The sequence below is a fragment of the Alexandromys fortis genome, unplaced genomic scaffold (assembly GCF_014885135.2).
Source record: "Alexandromys fortis isolate MF-2015 unplaced genomic scaffold, M_Fortis_MF-2015_v1.1 scaffold_214, whole genome shotgun sequence".
In the NCBI taxonomy this organism is placed as follows: Eukaryota; Metazoa; Chordata; class Mammalia; order Rodentia; family Cricetidae; genus Alexandromys; species Alexandromys fortis.
In genome coordinates, this window is record NW_026068100.1 from 1,230,145 (window position 1) to 1,249,626 (window position 19,482).

A 19,482-nucleotide genomic window follows, 5' to 3' on the forward strand; every position below is an offset into this window, starting at 1 on the left:
TAGTTATAGTTTTCCTTAGTTATGATAAGAGATAAAATAGATATAAATATTGTAACTGTAATTCTTACTTGATAACTGTTTTGTTATATGTAATTTTACTATGTTAAAGTTAAAGCCTTTCTTTTTTGTTTAAACAGAAAAAGGGGAAATGATGTGGGAGTGATTTCTTATTAATAAAGAAACTGCCTAGGCCCCTTGATAAGGCCCACCCTTAGGTGGGTGGAAAAAAGAGGAGAATTCTGGGAGAAGGAGGCTTGGTGGAAGAGTCGCCATGATGCTCCCACTCCAGACAGACGCAGGTTAAGATCCTCCCTGGTAAGCCAGCTCATGGGCTACACAGAATATTAGAAATGGGTTAGAACAATATGAAAGAGCTAGCCAATAAAAAACTGGACCTAGCCGGGCCAGACAGTGTTTAAAAGAATACAGTTTCTGTGTAATTATTTTGGGCATAAGCTAGCCATGCGGGCGGCCGGGTGCCGGGGACGCAGCCCTGCCGTCCCTATTTCAACAGCTGGAGAGATGGCTTAGAGGTTGGGAGCACTGATTGTTCTTCCGGAGGCCCTGGGTTCAGTTCCGGACAGCCACATGGTGGCTTACAACTATCTGTAGTGAAATCTGGTGCCCTCTTCTGGCCTGCGGGCACGCGTGCAGGCAGAATACTGTAAACAAAATGGAAAAATAAATAGAAAAATAAAAAAAAATAATAAAAATTGTTCTCTCTTAGGGGAGTCTACTTACAAAACTGGGTCTTTGATGTGCTAGACAATGCTAAAGTGAGGACAAACTGCTTTGGGGGGGGCTACAGAAATATCAAGTGTTTTCCCTGTCTTTTAACTAAGCACACTTACTAGCCCCAGTGCCTTCTCAAACTCAGGAAAAGCCTTGCAGAACACCTCCCGGTCCTTGACTCTTTTCAAGCTACTGGGACTCCAATTTAAGAGTCAGGCTTCGCAGACCGTGCCAAGAGAGCACAACATTTTTGTGGACCCCTTTCCTCAGCCCACTGTCTCCAAAGGGGAGCGGCACACAGTTTGCAGCAAGCACAGTAGGACCAGCAAATAGCACTGGCCTGCCCAGGTGAGACAGGCTGGGTAAATCTTTAACGTCTCTGTGTTTCTGACTTCTCATCTATAAGATGGGGAAAATGATGAGCACCTCACACGGCTGTCAAAGGGCTAAATGAGACATTTCGTGCTTAAGTATCTGACATACCCACGCTGAACATGCTTAATATACATTATTTTCCTTTCCATTTCCCCTTCATGTGCATGTATACTGGCAACATCCATCTCTCTTATGTGTAGAGCCGATGCTGTTAACTTTATTAAGCAAGGCTTTTCCATTAAGCATTTATTCTTATTCATTAGCTGGGAGGACTGGCACACAAAGATATTAAATTATTTACTCAAGTTTAATGAATGAAATTGAAAACCTTTTCCCCCTGCTTAACATGAATGTGCCCTTTTCAGTATGCAGAGCCTTGTTGCATTTATTCAGAAGCTATTGCTAAGTGCTTAGTTTGGAACACAGGATTAATGAGCCCGGAGACATGGCGTTGGTCACCATGGCGACTGAACCAGCTTTCCTCTGTTCCAAGCTCAAACAACCAATGAGGGATGCTTAGCTCTGGCCTTCAGTATGTAGCTGGGTGTTCTTTTTCATATATCTGACTCACCACTGCTGCTTCCAATTACTCCTTAATACCCTTGGGAAAAAAATAAATAAAAAGAATATCCCTGGTTCTTTAGGGTTGGGCTTCTTCAGCTGCTCCACCTAACCTCTGCCTGGATACATTCCTTTCCCCATCAGCTTCCGCAGATTCAGACACCTGAGTCACATTATTCTTCAGTACGTAAATGCCTGCCGTTCTTGTGGGTGTTTAACAAATGCAGCTGCCCAGATACCCTGGTCTCTCAGGCTTTGGATCTCACTCCTTTCGGTGACTTTCCCTCCCTCTGACTCCTACTCACAGTCAAGCCTGGACTGAGTCATGAATGAGACTGGTGGCCTCTGGCAATCACCAAGTCACACGTCCAAACCTCTGACGTCTGTTATCTTCACATCTTGCTTCCTGTTCGCTATAACCACTCTGGGAGATTGTTCCCTCTTCCCCCGCATTCTCTTTGTCCATCCGGAGTTCCTTATTCTCAGTCCATCCCCCACAGGTAGCTCTGCATCCTGCCATTTCAATTCCTCTGCTGCCAAAACTTTAAAGTCCCTGCCCTTCATCATAGCATCTGTGTATGCTGCCGGCGGCACTGCTCTGGAGGGAGCTGAGATCCGTCCTCATGACACAAGTAGACATTATTCAAAGAATTAAGAAAATACAAGTACCATTTTTTTAAAAAATAAAAAACATATTCTATAAGACTACAGCAATGTCCTATGGAGATATAACCATGTCCTATGAGACTATAGCAATGTCCTAATAATCGAGTCCTATGGGGATATAGGACATAGCATGTGTTTTAACCCCACTCTTGGAGAATGGCCTTCAGAGTGGAAGGCTGTTTTCAGGTCTCACACAGGAACAGATTTTGGCAAAAAGGTGGGGGTAATACCCCAGGGTGCTAGTGTGTTTACTACATCTGTACTCGCCACGGCCCACCACCTAGAATACTGGCAATTTGACGTCGAAACTCTAGGAAGATGCCAGTTACATTTTTCCTTTAGGGAAACAAACAAACAAACAAAAACAGCCTCAAACTACTAATCTAGCCAACTTCACTAAAGTGAGTGAAGCCAATGATGAACAAACTTCCTTGGATGTCAGTCACTCCATCTTAGATGCAGGGAGGCAGTCAAAGGTTCTAGGACAACCCGGAGAGTCTGGAGCAAACCTTGCAGAAAGCAAGCACAGAGGTAAAGACCCGTAGGACGGGAAAATAGCCCAAAGCAGTCACAGGAGCTAGGCAGAAAACTAATATTCAAATGACAGCAATTGACAAAAGAGGACATAAAGAAAGCTGAAAAGAATTGATGCGGAAAAGCATTCAGGGGCATTTCCCAGAATGGACAGAGAGGCATTGCGGGAGTTAGAAGGACCCAGGAAAGTAGAGGAGAAGACGTGTACCGAAGTAGACCTTTGGGGGATTTCAGGTAAAGGGAAGAAAGAAAACCCTGGACTCTCCAGGAAAAGATATCATAGGTCCCAAGTAAAGGCGGAAAAATAAAATGGCTTCCGGTTTTGCAGCTACATCCTGGAAAGCAGAGGCTGTGGAGGAATGCTTTTATCGTGCTAGAGAGAGTAATTGTGAACCTGGGCTTCTCTGCCAATCAAGGAAGCGTAATTGCCCTGAGTGGTGTTTATCATCACCAGCATGATTTCTCAGCACTCTCGTTATGGATATGACAGCTCAAAAAGCGACAAACTGAGATCATTTGGGGAGGGGAGCTCTGCCCTAAGAGAAGAGAGAGGCCAGGATGGCGAGGAAAGGTCCCTGGGATGATGGTGGTCCTCAGGCCAACTGAAAGATCTGGAAGGGACTATTTATTCCCCAGGAAAGGAAGTTGATTAAAATATTCACTGGGATTAGATATTTTTTAAACTTCGAGCAAAAATGGGCTTAAAATTCCAGTGAGTATATAGAAATCTAAGCAAAAAAAAAGATTAAATAATGATTTTTAAGATATTTTTATCCTAGTAATGCTCTTTGTGGTTATAATGTAACTACTTTGGTAACCTAGGAAGAGGAAAGGGCCTATTGCAGACAGGCATCCCCAAAACAAGGAAGACATATCTTCATCATGACAGTATAGCCTTCATTACCTCAAAACTTACATTGCCACATCTTTTCTGTTTTTATACGTAAATAAATTGTAGTTATTCGGCAATATATAAGCACCAGACCAATCAAACTAGAGAAGTAAAAGCAGTGACCTCCAAGGAAAACAGTAATCGGGTATCACATCCCTCATAACGAACCTTGAGTATAATGTCTTAATATTTTCCAGATAGCTTGTTCCTTCCATCTCTTTCATTACATACATCTTCTGGATGTCTTTAATTGCTTGTGATATTAGCAATCATCTTCTACTACTACAGCTTCTTATTTCTAGTACGTAGAAATCTGGTTGATTTGTAGTAGAATGGTTAGAAATGCAGAACAAATGCTAGCTCAGCTATTAGTTCTAACCATTCAGTGGTGGATCATCTCAGGCTTCCTTATGTGGACAAACAGAACTATGTCAAATGATGCCAGTTTTTCTCCTTCCCCTTGCTTGTCATTTATTTATTCCTCTTTTCTCGTTAGGCTGAGACACCCCCCTCCGACCAGGACAGAGCTGAAGAGATCTAGGCTGGATTCTTGAAAGAGGATGCTTTGGAGGTCCGCCACGGAGGCATCATAGATTTCCCACCGTCCTGCTGAAGCCTATGTTCTACAAAATGTGGGATGATTCTCCACTAAGGATACAGTGGGGCTGGAGAAACTGGTGTCTGCTGGGTCTGAGATAGGGCCCACCAACTTATTTCAATTCTCTCATTCAGTCCAGGAGACAAGGTGAGAGAAGGCAGCGTTCGGAAGACAAGGCAATTCAGAGATATCCTCTGCCATCTGATGGGGGAAAGGCTCTGAGCAGGGGGCAGTCACAAATGTCCATCACCTATAATCTACTGTTTCTGCTTTTTGTACAGTGAGAGATTTTTCCTTTTGTGTGTGTGTTGTTTTTTTTAATTTTTGATGGTGACATAATTTCCTTTAAAAATAATTTTAACAAATAATGTCAACCTAAAGGAAAAATTAAATTCGAATTGCCTAGGTATAGTTGCAATACAAGAGAAGCGGTAAGCATCTTTGGAGTGGCCTGCAAGTGGATGAAGTGGCCAGATTCGTGCTGCCACAATGCACAACACAAGCAATGGAAGGCGAGCAGCAGTGAGTCGGGAGAAAGACACCCAACCAGCAGGCGTGTGCCTGTTTCCTTTCTAAAGGCAGGGTCTTCTTTACATTGACCCCTTGCTGCGTTCGGTTAGAAGCCATTTGAATTTTTATAGCTTTCCTCAGGTAAATTTTCCTCCTCCTGTCGGGATTTGCTTCACGTAGCATAAAGCAAGCAGCGCTCACTTTTCTCTTAGGGAAGGGGATAGATAGAAATAAAGTACTGCTTAGGAGCCAGCCAAACCTGACCTGAATCTCTTTATTCATAGGGAAATGCGGGAAGCAAAGAACATTTTCGCTGAGGTAAATAAGCCCTCTCAACTGACGAACGCCATTATACTAATACCAAAGGAAACAAAGGCCGGAAGATGGCGGCATTAACTAGGAAGGCAAACAGAAAATAGCAGGCAAAATCCAGCGTGGGACAAAGCCCGCTGAACAACAGTGGAAAAAAAAAATCAGGGCGAAATCCTTTAAGAGAAAATTGCATGCAATTTTTCGGACTCAATTAGCCTTTTCCTCAAAGAGCCCATTAACTAGCAAATGGAATCGCATCGGTTTTCAGTTGCCATGGTACTGCTTCTTCTCCAATGCACTTCTCTGGTCCTGAGCTCCGCGTTAGCCTGCCTGATTGTCCTTGCTTGTGTACTGTCTCAGCTCCCTCTGTCCAGTCCTAAAGAGATGTGTGTGACTTCTTCCCTAAAGAGCCTACAACATAATCTCAGGAGGACAGAATCTAGCCCTCAGCTGAATCCCCTGGAGGCCAGGGGTGTGAAACTGACCAGGGCTTCCTTTCATTAGCTGTGAACATGACGGTTTGCACTAATTCTCGGCTAGCAAGGGCAGCCATGTACTTGGGGCTCCTGGAGCTGGACTCTGATCAAGGACTGATTGGCAAGTACTGCCCCCTGGGCTGAGAACATAAAGATGCACAGAAAGGCACACAGGTCCCTCAGTCTTCCAGAACCTCCAGACAAGAGGACTGGCCCACAAGCACAGGCTTTTCCTTCATCCAAAGAAACAGAAAACAAACACAAAAACAAAACCCAAAAGACAGAAACAAAACCTCCCCAATTATGCCATTTTCAATTTTGCTTTTCCATTGATTCCTATTTACCAGGTATCGTACTTCAGAATAGGTAGAGAGGTAAAGCTCAGGTGGGAAAATGGTGTGTGCGTGAGGCCCCCGCACTCATAACCGCATGCCCTGTAACCCCGGAACTTAGGGCTAGAGGGAGGGGAAACAGAGCTTCAAGGTCATCCTGGGCTCCATACTAAGGACAGATTGGCTTACCTGAGACAACAACCACAAAGTCATAAAACCAGGGTCATTAAGTTAATTATAGATGTACCTTTAAAAAAAAATTACTTAGGGACAGAGAGATGGTTCAGATGGTTCATGATGAACCCGCACGACAGAAGAAGACAACTGTCTCCCAAAAGTTGCTCTCCGAGGTCTACACAATAACAATATGAAACATGTTAGCGTGCACACACACACACGCAGACACACACACACCAAACACAGAGCAGACAAAGATTACAAAAAGATACTATTAGATATTAGCTTTGGTGTTTGATGAATAATTTAGATATTATTTCCTGATACACATAGTCACATGCAATTTTTAGCAAAATATATCTATACAGGTCATACTCTCCTATAAAAGGAGACTTAAAAATATTTAAACATTAGCCAAATCCAGCAGCCCATGCCTGTAGTCCCAGCATGCAAGAGGCTGAGACAAGAGCACTCCTACAGATTGGAGGCTACCTTAGACTGAGTACCTGGCCAGCCAGAGCTACAATGTAAGACTCTAGATAGATGGATAGATAGATAAACAGATAGATAGATAGATAGATAGATAGATAGATAGATAGATAGATAGACAGATAGATACCTGTGCATACAAATAAACACTCTTATCCATAGTTTAATGGGATGCAGACCGCATAACAAAATGTTCTATTAAGTAGATGAGTATTTTTAAAATTTTAGTAATATACATGACTCTATTGTGGTGAGAGTAAATCAGATATTTCTTAAGATTTTAAATATATGTGTGTAAAGATGGCTATATACACATATACACTATATTTGTATATAAATATTATATAGTATATGAAATTTATATAATAATAAATGCAATATATAATACATATAATGCTTGGAAGTTCCAGTATATAGTTTGCAAATTGTATGTGTTTTAAATTATTTCCTTAACCAATCAAAACTTCTTACATGAAAGTATTAGGTGGATATGTGACAGCTACCCTGTTCTAAGACCTGGATGTAACCAGGCCCAGTCCTAAACTCATGTTAAATGTGTTCAGCTTGCCTTGTCTGTTCTCTCCAGCTCTCTGAATAGCCTTCTTTAGAGGGGACAGCTAAAGCTCGAATTTGAGGCTGGGAAAAAAGAGGAACCCTGGATCAAAAACGTGCCTGTCCAAAAATGAATCTCTAATCCCAGAAGTCGGGTTCCCTAGTTAAAGCTGCAAGGTCGTGTGTTGCCCAGGTGTGTGAGCCTTGCTTGGCCACTAGGTGCAGAGCTCCCCGCTGTTGGCAGCTTCATCCCTGGCGAGGCGGCCGCTGCTGTGCAGCCCGGGCTCCACTAGATGGCCCCACAACCATGCTTATACGGAGGCACTAATTAGACTCTGAATTGTTTTAAAAAGAAGGAAAAAGGGACAAGAAGTTGGAAGGGGAAATATATTAGGGATAATTGGGGGGGGGGTAGAAAAGGAAAATAGATGATGGACATCATCATATTTCATTTTGTGCATGTATGAATTCTAAACGTTGAAAAACAGGAAACGAGGGTCTGAGAGCCGTCAGAACACTCTGCTTGCTTGCGTGTTTCTCCTGCCCTTGCTAACAGCATAGCAGTTCTATAATTTCTTATGATACAAAATCTAAAGTTTAAGCTAACTAAAATATGAGGAAAATTCAAAACTCAATCTAACATGAGTGAGGATGTAAATATAACATGTGGAGGTGCGAGCGCATGGCAACCGAGTGACTCACCCATCCCCCTCCCTGTCTTTCTCTCTTTCTCCCCTCCCATTTTCTCTCTCTTGCTCCCCCTCGCTCACTGTCCCTCTCTGTTACTCCCTTTCTGTCTCTCTGTCTTGCACTTTCTCACCCCCTTTCTCACTTTCTCTTGCTCTCTCTCTTTCTCTCACTCTGTCTCTCTGTCACTCTCTCTGTCTCTGTATCTCTACCCCACTCTCTCTCCCTGTCTCTGTCCTACACTCTCTCTTTCTCTCACTCTGTCACTCTCTCTGTCTATCTTGCACTCTCTCTCACTCTGTCTCTCTCGCCTTGTCTCTCTCTGTCTCTCTCTGTCTCTGTCTCTCTGTGTCTCTGTGTCTCTCTGTCTCTCTCTCTCTCTCTCTCTCTGTCCTGCACTCTCTTGCTCACATTCTCTTCCTCTGTCTCCCCTATCTCTCTTCTCCTCACTCTCAGTCTTGCCCTTGCCACCCTCCCTTTCCATCTCTCATTCTTTCCCTCCCTCCCCCTCCTGCTTCCCCTGCCTCATCAGGAAGCAACAGCTAGATTGACAGCCTCCTGCCATTCCCACAGTTTGAGAAGCAGCTTCTTCTAGGTCTCAGGACTCTGAGTCCACCTCTTGAATAAGGCTCATGAAAATGTCTACCTTTTCTGCTCATCTTCATCTTTGCTGATGATTTTGCACACATTATTGAGGGGGAACTCATCAGATTTGAATAACCCCATCTTACCATCACCCAAATCTGCCCTGGCACTGGAGAGCGCCTTTTATAATGGGCTTGTTAACAATAGAGTTAGGGAATATCTCATTTAATCTTGGTAGCTTTTCCTGTAGGTGGCTAGTTCCAGCTTCTCAAACTCACCTCTTTCTGTTTTACTGTAAGCAGGCTCAGGTCTTCAATTTCTCTTTCAGCTCATCCCACTCTCCCTCACTGGCTCCTCCTTACACTGTGGCTACTTAAATGTTAGCATTTATCATAACTTTGTCTAGACTCATTCTTTTAAATTTATGTTATTACCTCTTTTGTTTTTTCAGATAATTTCTCACTGATTTTTATAGCCTTAACTGGCCTGAAACCTGTCATCCTCCTGTCTCAATCTCTCAAGTGCACTTCAAGACTGCATTAGTTAGATAATTAGTGAGTCCCTGTCATGAAAAAGAGAGAGAGAGAAATGAGAGGGGGAGGGAGAAGGGGGGAAGGAAGGAGGGAGGGAGGGAGGGAGGAGGGAAAGAAGGGGAAGAGGAAGGAATGAAACAGGAAAAGAAGGGAAAAGGGGAGAGAGAGATATCTGGAAAAGGAAAAAGGAAACACAATATACTCTGTGTGCACACTGCAGATCTGGTAAAGGATTTCTATCCAGAATAACCAAGCAACAAACCGCTCATTATTTAAAAAAGGAATAAATGAATTAAACACATGTTTCTCTAAAGTGAATATCTGTCAAATAAACATATGACATTCACAGCATCCTTAAGGAAATTCAGACTAAAACTGCAAAAAGATACTGTTGCATACTTATTAGAGAACCAAACTATTTGTCTTACTTCATTAATTTTGGCAAGAATGGCAAGCGCCTGGAGCCTTCACACATTGCTGGTGGAAATACAAAATGGTCCAGGCACTTTGTGAAACCGGGTATCAGCTCTATCTATCCATCTTCTCAACCCTAGGTCTTTATTACAAGGAAGCAGAAATATGTTCAACTATAGGAGCCTACATGCAAGTGCTTACATCCATGGTTCTCCAAAGCTGATAAGCCCTTGCCTGAAGAATGTGCAAAACGCATTTTATGTCTACACGGAATACTGTCTGATGAACAGCAACTGCTTGATCCAGAGAAGTCGTTAACATTCATTCCTAACATTGATGATGCTTTTTTGTGACAGCACTTCTCCATTCTATAATTAAAGTTTATTTTGTTAATATTACATCCTCCACTACTAAAATATATATACACATATATTCACATTTACATCTATACATACATGTAAGTCGAGAGCAGAAACTGTTTTCTCTTTGTCACTACAAAACCTAATGTATAATAAGGGCTAAATAAGCATGCTAAGTAACTGAAAATCAATACAATGCTTGATTAATTACGATTCATTACTTCCTGAAAAATTAAAATTCAATATGAATGATCTCAGTGCACAACACACACACACACACACACACAAACACACACACCAAAAGAAATATAAATACTCATGTATATGATGATTTCATACACTGAATCAGGTTGAGGGTACTGGAATGCCTATCACATTACCTGAGACAAGGAAAGTTCCCGAACCATGTGCATAAGAACAGCACATCAAACCCTGTTGTGTAAACACACATCAGCGCCCGGCAAGTCTTACCTCGCCGCACCAACTGCTTGGCACAGAGGATGGAGTCCGGTGTGGTACAGAAGTGCAGAGCAGTGTGACCGCTCAGGGAGTAGCAGTTGAGCTTGGCACCGCGGTCACAGAGCACCTTCACGCACTCGAGGTGGGCCATTTCACAAGCCACGTGCAGAGGGGTCTTCCCGTTCGGCCGGCAGTTGATGGTAGCATTGTGGTCCAGCAGTACCGTCAGGGTTTCCACATGGCCGAACAAGACCGCGAGGTGCAGGCCGGTTGCCCAGGAAGACTTCAGCTTATAACTGGGCAACCAATAGCCTGGAAAGAAAATGAAAGGAAGTTGTTAACTTTTGGCCCCATGTCTCTCTCTGTCGTGTGGAGATTTTGACAAGCTGTTTTATTTTGGTCTCATCTAACTGAAGGGTAAAATGGATCAGGAACTCGTCCCTGGCAGCTGACAGGATTCCCAGTGCCTTGTTCTGAGGATTGCCTTGGGTCAGGCTCTTCCGGATTCTTGCTGTTTCTATGGCTCCTAGGCGCCTGTCCCTTTACTTTGACTTCCTATGTCTCAAAGTGAACTTTAGCTTTACACGGCAATGTTTGTGATTGTATTTTATTTTATAGGCTATGTTACATGAGGCATTTTAAGAATGTTTTCACTTCAAGCCATTTTAAGTTTGAATTGTTCCAAAGTTATAGCCTTATAAATTCCATTCATGTCCATTTTTTTTATTCCATTGTCACTCAAGGTGTGATTTGATTGAATTTTTTAAAATTTCTTTTACCAATATTTTGCCTGCCTGTTGGATTATTCAGTATCTATTGCTAAAGAAAAACTTGGGGCAAATCACACATTTTTATTCAAGATTTTTTTAATGTTCTACAAAACATTAAAAAAGACAATAAAGAGAAGGTCACAGAATATAAACTCGGCACTCACACTAGAACAGCACTGTAGTGTTGTCTTTAAAGTTCTTAGCATCTAAAACAAGCAAGGAACCCAGATGTGTCACACACACAACCGTGTCCAAATTAGGCACAAATCAGCCAAGAAAACTGTCTCAAGAACTAAAATCTTAGACAAATTATTCCCACTACTTAAAATGTTCTTCTTTCTTCTGATCCAGCATTTTAAAAGAAGGTCTCACTGTGTAGCCCAGATGGTCTTTGAACTCACAGCAATCCTCCTGCCTCAGCTTTTCTAGCACTGGGACCACAGGGGTGCTCTACCACGCCCAGTTCATCCCAATTCTTGTACTCAAAATTCTTCAGCAAGCAACTTGCAGTGACAGTTTCTTTAAGAACTTAGAAAGAAACTTGTTCTGAACCTAAAAATCAGAGTGTAGTTTGCCTGCTTCCTAGTGGCAAAGACAAGGTGCCATCACGCTGCGACTGATTGGAAACCCACGCCTGCTCCCGCATAGGACAGAAAATAAATAATCCTGAAAGAAACAGCAGAGAGCTGATTAAGAAAACACCATGTTGATGTCAAATGAAGGAAACACAGGATGGGAAGACCATCCAGCCCAAGCTTCTATTTTCCAGACAAGAAGACAGCCCCTTTCTCAGCCTTCTGGAGCCTCAAATCACCTGTTCAGCCCAAGCTCATGGGCTGGGGTGATCTGCCCCGTGGGGTTTCCACTGCATTTGTCTCTGTGGAAATGGCGTAGGTTTAGCTCCAAGCCTGTGATACGGACACACGCACTCACGAAAAGGAAGCTGCTCTTGAGTGCATCTGTAGCATGTCACATTGTTGGCGTGGAAGAGCATATGTTTGCCTATGGTGTTTCTTCTTCCTAAATTCCCAGCAGCGCGAACAGAACTTCCCTTGCCCATTTATCACATGGACTAGTCAGTCATCTTGGCTTTTGAAAAGTCAGTTTCATCTGTTAATTGGGAAGTCAGTCTCACAGACCGCGGGATCCTGGAATTTCACCAAGCCCAAAGAGGAATTGTTTCTAAAAATCCACTTTTTCTACATGGCATCATTGGGGACTGACTGTGGGGACAAGTGACTGCAGGCTCAGGCTATGCTTATGTCTGCCTTTAATCTGCATTTTCAGAACTGTGGTGGTAGAGTTTGAGATGGGGTTGGGAGAGTCTGGACAACTCAGCGTGCAGCAAAACAGGAAAGCACAGGAAGCTGTGCTGAGCCAAGAACAGAACAACCCTTAGCAAGGAGTCCACCCTGACCAGGCTGGCACGGAGGTTCTCTATAGGAAAGAAGCACACTTATCCTCGCGGAGCCCCAGATCTGAGGTCACATGCACTTCTGAAACCGACAATGAGCTGTGCCAATCCATGTGCTATTGTTAATGCTGATGTGAGTAATTGCTCATGCACACGTGCCTGCGTGTGCAGGCACACACACACACACACGCGCGCACACAACCACCAATAGTCACAGCATGCCAGAAGAAAGGGGCGTGAATTCACTGTGTACACTAGCCTTTTCTCTCGCCGCACACTCTTCCTGGGCCATTCAAACCTAGAATGTGAATTTCTCCTGGTGTTTATCTTTGGAAGGCCCCACTCTGTGCACTTGTGCAGAGGCCTGTTGCCACTGAACTGTATTCTCAGACTGCACAGAGGAGCAAGCTGGAGGGGAAGAAGAAGAGGAAGACCAAGCCCTTGGGGGAAGTGTGTGAAGACGGTGCTGCCTCCCTCTGGCGAAAGTCACTCCTATTCCCTTGTGTACAAGTTGTAGGCATAGGTACCTGTTCAGGAATGCTAGACTTCAGCAAAGGGTTCAACTGCAAAGAGGCTGAGACAGGAACAAGGCCCTTCCCTACACAGACTGCACTCTGAACCCTCAGTACAAGCCATTCACACAACGACCTGTAGCATCCAGTGCCGCTGCTCCCCTTCCTCACTCCATGATATGCCATCTGCTGACTCAGTCTGCAGTGCACCTCATGCCCGAGTCCTGGCAGAGCCTGCCCGGAGGATACTTAGTGTGGGTAGAGACAGAATGGTGGAACACACCGTGTTCATACAGCCAATAGTGGCAGGAGCCACGCTCTCTGAGTCTGCTGTTCGGCACCTACGCTGGCTCCTTAGCTCAGGAGTAGCACAAGGTGCTGGGATCCATAGGGCAAGCGTCGCAGTGATACGCTGGCTTGTGCCAAATGCAGGAGAGTTGGTGAGGAAAATGTGATCATTTTTGTAGATACCATGGAGCTTTCTTTAAGCCATAAAAGCGAAAAAAGTTATATTGTTTGCAGAAAATGGACAAGACTGGAACATGTTCACAGTAAGCCGGTCTCAGAAAGGACATACTCTCTCATTGTGTTCCTGGATGTCATGTAGTGTATGGACATATGTGTGCGGACTTAATGACGTGGATACGACATTGTCCAGGGGAACAAAATGGGGTGGGGACAGAAGAGAATATGGTTGGCTGCATGTCATATATGTATGCGTGTATATANTACACACATACCTGTAAGGAAGAAACAAGTTTAAAATGTAACAAAAAAAATCTTTTTTAACTCTCAAACTCCAATCTCCCCTCCCCATCAAAATCTGTCGGAAACTGCCTCTGATCTTCAGTTCTCCCGACACACCTAAAAATTCTAAAGAAATTTTAGAAGTTTCACACTTACAATAATATGCAGACCTAACTCGTGCACTTCTGAGTGATTCATTTAAACCTGAAGATGGAGTCATAGGTCCGCAGAGCTAGGCAGAAAGCCCCTCACTCAAGAAACTTGGTGAGGAAGGAAGGTCTACAGCCCACTTTAGAAAGAGGACATAGTTTCGGCTCACTTGGAGAGGACACACATCTCTGGTTAAACTAAAGCTGGGCCCAGGCTCTGCAACAGTTATCAGCGCTAATGTTATCAACGGAAAACCAGCCCCATGCTGGAGAAGCCTCTGACTGCCACCAAGCTCGCACACACTGCTGCAGCTGGATTACAGGCATTTGCTCTGACCGTGTCTGCGTATTTACACAGCCCTGAAGGAATATAGACCCAAGCGCAATTCCAGGCTGCTGTTTTGCTAGCTAATGTTCTCGGGATAATTTTCAGAGACTCCCTAGAGAATGGGAGAGGCAAACAAGCTCGAAACATAAAGTTTTGAAGAGAGAAAGTTTTCTAGCAACTAGGAAAGAGGAAGCCCCCTGGGCTGTAACAGAAAAATAGGAAAGCTAAGTTTGTGAAAACAGGAGGAAAAGGGGTGAGAAAAAGATCATTTGTTAACAACAAGAAGCTCCCACAATAACTTTGGACATCAGCCGCTACTTAAGAAACTAGATAGAATGCCTGCCAGAAACTTTCCAAGTGAAAACAAATTCATTGGTTATTTTAATTAAAAATATGATTACCATGCCAGGCACCGGAAGAAGCCATGGGTCATAAACAAAACACTTAAAGTGCATTGTTACACGGATTAATAAAGCGTGTTCATTAGCCTTGCTGACTAGGGAGATCCCAACCAGAGATTTGTTATCCTGTATGTCTCAGTAGGAAGCCGAAGCACACAACTGCAGCATGCAGAAGAACCAGAGTGTATAGCTGGGAAAAGCTTGAAAAACAGCCGTTTTGACATCCGTCCATGGCTCTGGTAGAGAGGCTAACAGTGGGAACCAGCGTGATGAGGTGAAACCCTACAGACCTCTCATTTCCCCGTTGTCCTAAAGAGTTTTGACTTGTCTCAGAATGAAGGATGTCAGGACAGCCCTTAAAGATTAGCCTGCTGGTCCCATGCAGTAGTTAAAAACTCACTGGGTATTCATGTGTCATTGTATTTTAAAAGGGTGACCTGGGGCCTGGGGCCTGGGGCCATCGAGGTGGCTGAGCTAGGGCTCCTTGTCAGGCTTGAGCACCTGAGTGTGAACCTCAAGGCTATCGTGGTGACATGGTGGGAGGAGAGAACCACCCAGTGTCTTCTCACCTCCACGATAAGTTGTGGTTCACATTCACACAGTAAATGAATGATCAGAAGTGAGATGATGGAGATGATGGTCCAGTAGATTCTATTTTGCTGTTTTTGTTGTTGTTGTTGTTGTTGTTCTCAAAACTGCCCGTCTCTGCCTGTTCTTCCCTGGGAGTTTCCCCAAAGGCAGGCCAGCCCATTTTGATTGTTAGCTTTCCAAAGAGAGAACAGTGGACTTTTAAAGTGAGCAAACCGAGATTTTTCTCTGAAGATTCCATGGTAAAGCTGAGGACTGCAGGGTGCTGGGGTGAGAGTGAGCTCTGACTTGAAGAATGAGTGCTAAGGTAAACCCCAGCACAGCACAGACTGAGAACTGCTGTGGGCACTGAATTAAGTGTGGCCTTCACTGGTGAAACTTTTTCAAGAAGAAAAGAGCCCTCTGACCCAATACCTCCACTCTCCAATCCTTGCAAAATACACAGTCTCTTAGGGGGGTCATTTTTGAATGACTGGTACACTTAATCCACTTTAGCCTAGAATTTGGGGATATTTACATTCTACGGCCATTTCTTTGCCAGTGGCGTTCTGAGTTCTGCGTCCAGCACTCACACAGTGACCTCGACGTTAGAGGCACATGCTGTATTTAGGAACAAATTCAATTACCTTTTGAAATCCCATGAAAAAGAATATAACATGATTTAAAGGAACGTAAGATTACCTAAAGGTTAATTGCAGACCAGCTAACTCCCTGACGATAATCAACTTTTGAATAAAGAATAATTTTCTCAGCTGTGTAAGAAAGTTTAAAGGTGACCATATCTATCTGTCGCCCAGATTCCATGCTGCTTCATTTATTCTGCGAAGATACCTGAGCAGGAAGTACCCACTCTTTGAGAATAAACCACTATGTCCCCTTTCTGAGAGTGGGTGTGAGTGACGGGGCTTTCCCCACTCTTTTATAAAAATGAATCAAACTCACAGGGGGGGGGGTCTTGTGAAGTTTTCTCTTTCACTTTTAGGAGTACAGCCTTCCCTTGTACTTTAAAAAAAAAATCAAAGAATAACATGTAGCCTTTCAATGTCCTAAAAGTCTGCTTTTACTTAATGAAAAAAAAAGTATCAGAAACAGTAACCCAGCCACACATCTTTCAAAGCCACACAGAGGTGGTTCACGTCCTTTAGACAAACCCCAGAAGGAGCTGACTGAATAATTACCTACCCAGCTGTAGACCGCCCAGTCCCTCACTGTTCTGAGAATTTCTTTGTGAGGTGAGACACTGATATCAGCACTTAGGCCCACTTTACTGGGCCAGCAGCTAGGGTACTATTTACTGCTTCCATGCCTACCCTTCGGAGTGAAGGGGCTGGCGTGAAGCCTGGCGGCACCTAAAATAAGTTCCCAGTAACTTTGGAGAAAGTGGGAATTTTACCCTAAGGCATACGACTGGAGGCAGTGCCTGACTCTTCATGATAAACAGAGAGTAAAATTATTTCTATACACACTGTGTGCCCACATGCACGCTGCTTTCATGGACGGTCCCAAAGGTATAAATTTCTGACAGACACCTCTGTAAGACTGGGATTCCCTCTTTTCTTTGGGGGACAGTTTAAATTTCTGCCCCTGATTGAAAGCCACATTCCAAGACCTGAATGCTAGAAAAACAGTCATCACCATCAATAAAAAGTTAACTCCATAAGAACCACAGGAATTCGCTTATTTTGACAATGGATACACAGTTTCTTCCCATCTGGGGGCTATGACACCGTGAGAAATGAGAGAATCTGTGTCTGCTGGCCAAGAGCACACACCTCCAAGTTCCCTTCTCAGAACTTATGAGTCCTTGTGCTGTCTGCAGGTTTACCTACTCTGGAAATAAGAGAAGGTGGTCTATGCAGCTCAGTGTCAAGGAGATTATCCCCTGGCTCGAATCTGGGTCTTACTCTGTATGGCACACATAGACATTTTAAAATCTCTTCAAATATACTTATCATTTAGATAGTATCATTAAATAAAGTCACAAGACGCAAGCCATCTAATTATGTAGCATATAATTTTTTCCTTCAGCAGAATCCCTTCAACTTTGCACAAAAGAAAATTAGACGCCTTCATTTTTCAGACAAAACATCAATGAAAATTAATCATGAAGCACAAATCAAAAACGCAGCAACTGGTCTCCACTATTTTATGCTTCCTCCAGAACTGCAGAGAATTAGATAGAAATAAATGCTACTAGCATTTGTATCTGGAAATTGGTGCCTCTAATGATTGTGTATGAATAGAAAACAGATTTATATTGGGCATAAACATATATCCCCACCCCCACTCCCAAGATTTTCCCACCTCTTTTCTTAGGCAAAAATGGGGGTGAGCAGATTATTTCTTTGCTCACCAGATGGCCTAACTACTTAAGTTTTCCAATTAACTAGTTGATTTGAGAAATCAGAATGAGTTTGTTAATCTATTTCTTATTCATTAAGCAGGAATTCCAGAAAGTGAAAAGAAACCTTAATAAAAAATTTTCTGTTCTAATTGTCATTTTCCTATTTTTTTCTTTATGTACAAAGCAGAGATTCTGAACTAAGCCCTTGAAATTTTTTTGAACTATTATTGTAGTACAGAAGAAAGGAAAAAATAAAAGTTAACTTTGTGATATTTTGACTTCAGCGTTTGTTTCTGCACTGAAACCCATAAAAATGACGCAGACCATGAAGGTGCCTGTGGCCCGGCTTTCTCCATTCATTAAATCTCTAGGTGGAAAAGAATTCCCCATTTTCATTCACACAGACAGAGAGATGGTGTATCCGTAACTGACTGTTAGCAAAGACTCAGCAGCCTGACCCCCAACCGCCACATTGTCACGCGCGTAGACCTCAGCGGTCTTTAAGGAGAGTCAGAGATGTTTTCTTTATTCTATACCACTACAGTCACAAGAGAAGACCTAACACGCCGTGCATGACAAACGCAGCCACCCAGGGTCCCGAATTCCAGGCACGAGAATGGCAAAGAGCAGTCCACAGAAATGTGCACAGACAGCAATGTACATAATATATAAAACAGCCCAAACGTGTATGTGCACAGACAGACAGCAATGTGTATATAATATATAAAACAGCCCAAACACATTCTAGTTTTAAAAGGAAAGATTAAAAATTAGAAACAATGTCTAAACAAGCACTAACATTAAGAACAAATGCTTTGAAGACAAAAACTGACCTACTGACCTAAAAATTCATTTTATAACAATTTCACAATTACACCTCTACAATTTTTACCTTGTTTGTAAGATGCCAAAATCATATTCTCATCTTCAACTTCAAACACTGTGTCCACATCTAATTGCCTCTGGATTAAAATAGTCTCCAGTTTTCTGAAGTCATTTGACTTTATTGCCTCCAAGAAATTTTTCTTAACTAACTTGGCAGCTCCAGCTTTGCTGGAAGGGGTGATGATGCCGTCCGTCCTCTGCGCCATGTGGAAGCTGAGCCGAGATTTACCAGGAGAGCAGCACCCAGCACACAGGCAAGCCTGCAGAGTCCACAAACTGCCGGCTAATTTTATCCCAAAGTTATGCTGATCCGTTCTATTTATATAGGGATCATTTCAAACTTCAAAATATCCTCCCAGGCTGTCAGTGAGTTTTCAGGTCGTTTGAACTGCAGATGCGTAAGCAAGTCCCTTCCGCAGTGCGTGGTGTCGATGTGAGGGAAGGCTCCTGTGACACATTTGCGAGCGTGAGTTGTCACAATTAGTTCTTATAAGACCAAAGTGAAAGTGTAAGATTTAAAAAGCCCTTAAAGCTCTTTATGTTTCCCCTCACCAACAACATCTGGTGCCTGGCTGGAGCGCTGGTGTCTTATTCTGACTAACTAATAGCCCCAAATGAGGATTTGGTTCAGTTGTTGATACACGTGCTCCTGAAAACCTTTAATGATTTTGTGAAATGAGCCTGGAAAATTGAGCCGAATTATGCACATCTAAAAACAAACAGAAGGGTTGCCAGTAACCTAGAGTTGAAAAATTTCAATATTATGAAAAAGCGGGGTAGGCTGGTGAAGGGAGTGGGGGAGGGTCAGCATTTTAGGGGAAAGAAAGAAGCTGAAGAAACAGGACAAACAGGCGCAACAAGTGAGCTGAGCGAGTGTCCCTGAATGCTGATTTTTTATTTCTCAAGCCAGTGAGGAAAAGCTGTGTTTGTTTTAGACAAATTACAACTACAAATACAGACCTGATGCTACTTTTTAATGCGAGAGGGTGGATTGGAAAATGGGTGGATTGGGTATGCAGATTGTGTGAAAAAAATAGTGTTGGTGCTCAAATAACACAATGCATAATCAATTGACACCGTCTAACACATCCTCCTTTGTCT

At 43.2% G+C, this 19,482-nt stretch overlaps 1 protein-coding gene across 1 annotated transcript in view; it reads right to left on the reverse strand.

The window, feature by feature from the left end:
* Asb4 (ankyrin repeat and SOCS box containing 4) overlaps positions 1 to 18,587 on the reverse strand; it is a 45,685-nt gene extending 27,098 nt beyond the window's left edge. The window contains exons 1-2 of the mRNA XM_050123851.1: positions 18,389 to 18,587; positions 10,256 to 10,555 (exon numbers count right to left, since the gene is read on the reverse strand). Coding sequence (XP_049979808.1) covers positions 10,256 to 10,555; positions 18,389 to 18,587 — 499 coding nt within the window. The remainder of the gene's footprint in view (positions 1 to 10,255; positions 10,556 to 18,388) is intronic.
* Between the last annotated feature and the right edge of the window lie 895 nt (positions 18,588 to 19,482).